The sequence below is a fragment of the Bufo bufo genome, chromosome 11 (assembly GCF_905171765.1).
Source record: "Bufo bufo chromosome 11, aBufBuf1.1, whole genome shotgun sequence".
Classification (NCBI taxonomy): domain Eukaryota; kingdom Metazoa; phylum Chordata; class Amphibia; order Anura; family Bufonidae; genus Bufo; species Bufo bufo.
Window position 1 is genome coordinate 7,416,301 of NC_053399.1, and position 2,854 is coordinate 7,419,154.

Sequence of the window (2,854 nt, forward strand, 5' to 3'; positions counted from 1 at the left end):
CCTTGAGGGGTGTAGTTTCTAGAATGGGGTCATTTTTGGGAGGTTTCTATTATCTAAGCCTCACAATATGACTTCAAACCTGAACTGGTCCATAAAAAGTGGGATTTTGAAGATTTCTGAAAATTTCAAAATTTGCTTCTAAACTTCTAAGCCTTGTAACATCCCCAAAAAATAAAATATCATTCCCAAAACAATTCAAGCATGAAGTAGACATATGGGGAATGTAAAGTCATCACAATTTTTGGGGGTATTACTATGTATTACAGAGGTAGAGAAACTGAAAATTTGAAATTTGCTAATTTTTCAAAATTTACGGTAAAAATTGTATTTTTTTATGCAAAAAAATTAACTTTTTTGACCCAATTTTAGCAGTGTCATGAAGTACAATATGTGACGAAAAAACAATCTCAGAACGGCCTGGGTAAGTCAAAGCGTTTTAAAGTTATGAGCACTTAAAGTGACACTGGTCAGATTTGCAAAAAATGGCCTGGTCCTTAAGGTGAAAATGAGCCTGGTCCTTAAGGTGAAAATGAGCCCGGTCCTTAAGGGGTTAAGTCACCCGCTTTATAGTGTGTCCCAGTAACACATTTCTCCCCCCCCCCCCCCCCCCCCATTGTGACAAATAGACCAGAACACAAAGATAGTGACAACTGAACCAATTTATTTCTGCACAGATGAGGGTGTTCGGCCGCACAAGTCTTCTCATGGTGCAGACACAAAGATTTCTAGAACGCGGCCATAGATCTTGTCCAAACTGGAATCTGCTTAATCCAACTGAAAGGGAAAAGGGAAACAGTCAGAAGAGCCATTGAAACCAGAGCAGAGGCAGCGCAATGGAGAGGAGCGAGCAAACTGGCGCAGACAGGGGCCGCTTCCAACGTGGCCCTCAGGAGACTGCATGGGGAAGCTGCTGGCCCACCACATACCGCCAATACTACGTAAATGAAACCAAGACCCCAAATAAGAGCCAATTCACATGCAGCAGATTCCTAGCAGAAATCCCTGCATTTGCAGCAGAGGCTTCGCTGTTTAGATGAATGGAACAGATTTTCGCTCGCAGACATTTCTGCAACAAATCTGCCGCGTGCGATTCCAAGCGATAGTCAACGGCGACGCCTGGGAGCGCGACTACAGGGGGTCACTACAGAACCCAAACTCACCTTACAGAAGCCAATGTCCTTGGCGTACTGCCTGAAGCACTGACGGCACATGTTCAGCCCGTATTTGCGGATCAGTCCATGTCTGTTAGAGCACACACGGCTAAAAGAAAAAAAAAAAAAACGCCATAAGCATGTAGTTAAGTGAAACCGCCACCGCACTTACACGACACGTGCAGGCGACATAGCTGGAGTCCTCCATTCCAGTTCCCTGTTGGATTCCTTTAAAGATGGCCGCCAATCTCAGTCTTCATAGTCCACACAATGCTGTAGGAACGGTTAAGACGAGCCCCGCCGCCCTCAGACCAAAGCTACCAACGCTGTGCCCATCTTTAAAGGAAGCCGACGGAGACCTGAACAGGGGGCTCCAGGTGGACACTATACCCGTGCCACTTTCCTTAGGGCCCCCGGCTGCCAATACCAGTTGCACCCCAGCTGAATGTGTGTATGCCATTGTCTCAGCACCTGAATATGACCACCGCAGCCAGTATCCCAATACCTTTGAGGCCCATCACTTCAAGACCTCTGCCTACTGTCAGCGAATGATACCGAAAACAGATCTACCGCTCTTCTCATGGTACCATGACAGGGGGAAGAGCTGCTGATGAGCCGCACTATGGCTGCCTATACAGTGTGAATGAGGACCCGCTCCGACTCCTCGGTTCACACCTGCAGCAGAGGATGTGTTCGGAGCCGCCGCGCAGATGCCAGGACAATATACCCCCGCTCAGCACCATAAACCCGACAGGCGCCATTATAGTCGATGGGCGAGCGCCACCGGAGTACATCGCATGGCGGCTCCTGCACGTCCGCTTTTAGTCAGTTTGGCGAGGCTGCGGGCGCGGACCCTCCCTGAGGAGCTGTTCACATCACCCAGATCCAGCGGCACAATGTATACAACTGTATGACCGTATACTGTGCAGAGCGTCCTAACGGCCCAGTGTATAGCACAGCGTAGACCAGTCAGAAGCTTCAGTGTGAACACAGTCTAATTAGTCCTAAGCAAGCAATAGGTTGTCTAAACTAGATTAAACAATTTTATTCACTGACAGCAAGCAGGCCTATAGGCTTAACTCTGGAGGTCATGTCACATGACCTCATGACTGAGGACTGATGCCGTCCCCGGCGGAGGGATATACAGGCCCCGAGGTGAGGGCTCTGCCGCCCGCCATGATGCGCTCCATGCGGCCTACCCACATCCCCCCTCCACCGCCGGCCCCGGCCGCTCTCCTCCGCCGCCCGCCCCCTGCACACCCTCCTGAACACAGCGAGCCGCCACACACGCACCAGGAGCGGGATCCCTGCCCGAACTTCCTCGGGTGGCTCCAGTACAGCTGCTGGTGACCCATCTCGTCCGTCTCTCTGTTTGCGAAAAGGAAGAGGCGGGGCTGCGCAGGCGCTAATCAACCCAGCAGAGGCCTCCCAGCATGCAGCGCGAGCAGCAGCTACTAGGTATCCCGGCTGGCACCGCGGCGGCCCTGGCTGCCATGGAAACCGAAGCGTCGCCTGTTTATTATCGGTAAAGGCTAAATACGGTACTATACTCCGTAAGGACCTCCTGACGTCACAATAACACGTGACATTCCTAGGTCATGTGGGTCGGCAGCCGCTCTGCTAGCACAGGCACTGGCCGACTCACCGACTGTGTGGAGAGAAGGAAGGTTCGGGGATGGCAGCTCAGCAGCTTCTGTATCACG

At 51.2% G+C, this 2,854-nt stretch overlaps 1 protein-coding gene across 1 annotated transcript; it reads right to left on the reverse strand.

Moving 5' to 3' along the window:
- Positions 1–641: 641 nt before the first annotated feature.
- RPS29 (ribosomal protein S29) lies at positions 642–2,593 on the reverse strand. Its single transcript, XM_040412648.1, has 3 exons — positions 2,445–2,593; positions 1,161–1,260; positions 642–774 (listed from the first exon to the last, which is right to left on the reverse strand). Exons 1-3 carry the CDS (start codon positions 2,504–2,506, stop codon positions 766–768), a joined length of 171 nt encoding a protein of 56 aa, XP_040268582.1. The 5' UTR covers positions 2,507–2,593; the 3' UTR covers positions 642–765.
- Between the last annotated feature and the right edge of the window lie 261 nt (positions 2,594–2,854).

Bases quoted from the DNA above. Each gene is read 5' to 3' on its own strand.
- RPS29 (XM_040412648.1), bottom strand. From the start codon at position 2,506: ATGGGTCACCAGCAGCTGTACTGGAGCCACCCGAGGAAGTTCGGGCAG. The intron at 1,261-2,444 runs GTGCGTGTGTGG...TTTTTCTTTTAG, and splicing joins GGGCAGGGATCCCGCTCCTG to CCGTGTGTGCTCTAACAGAC.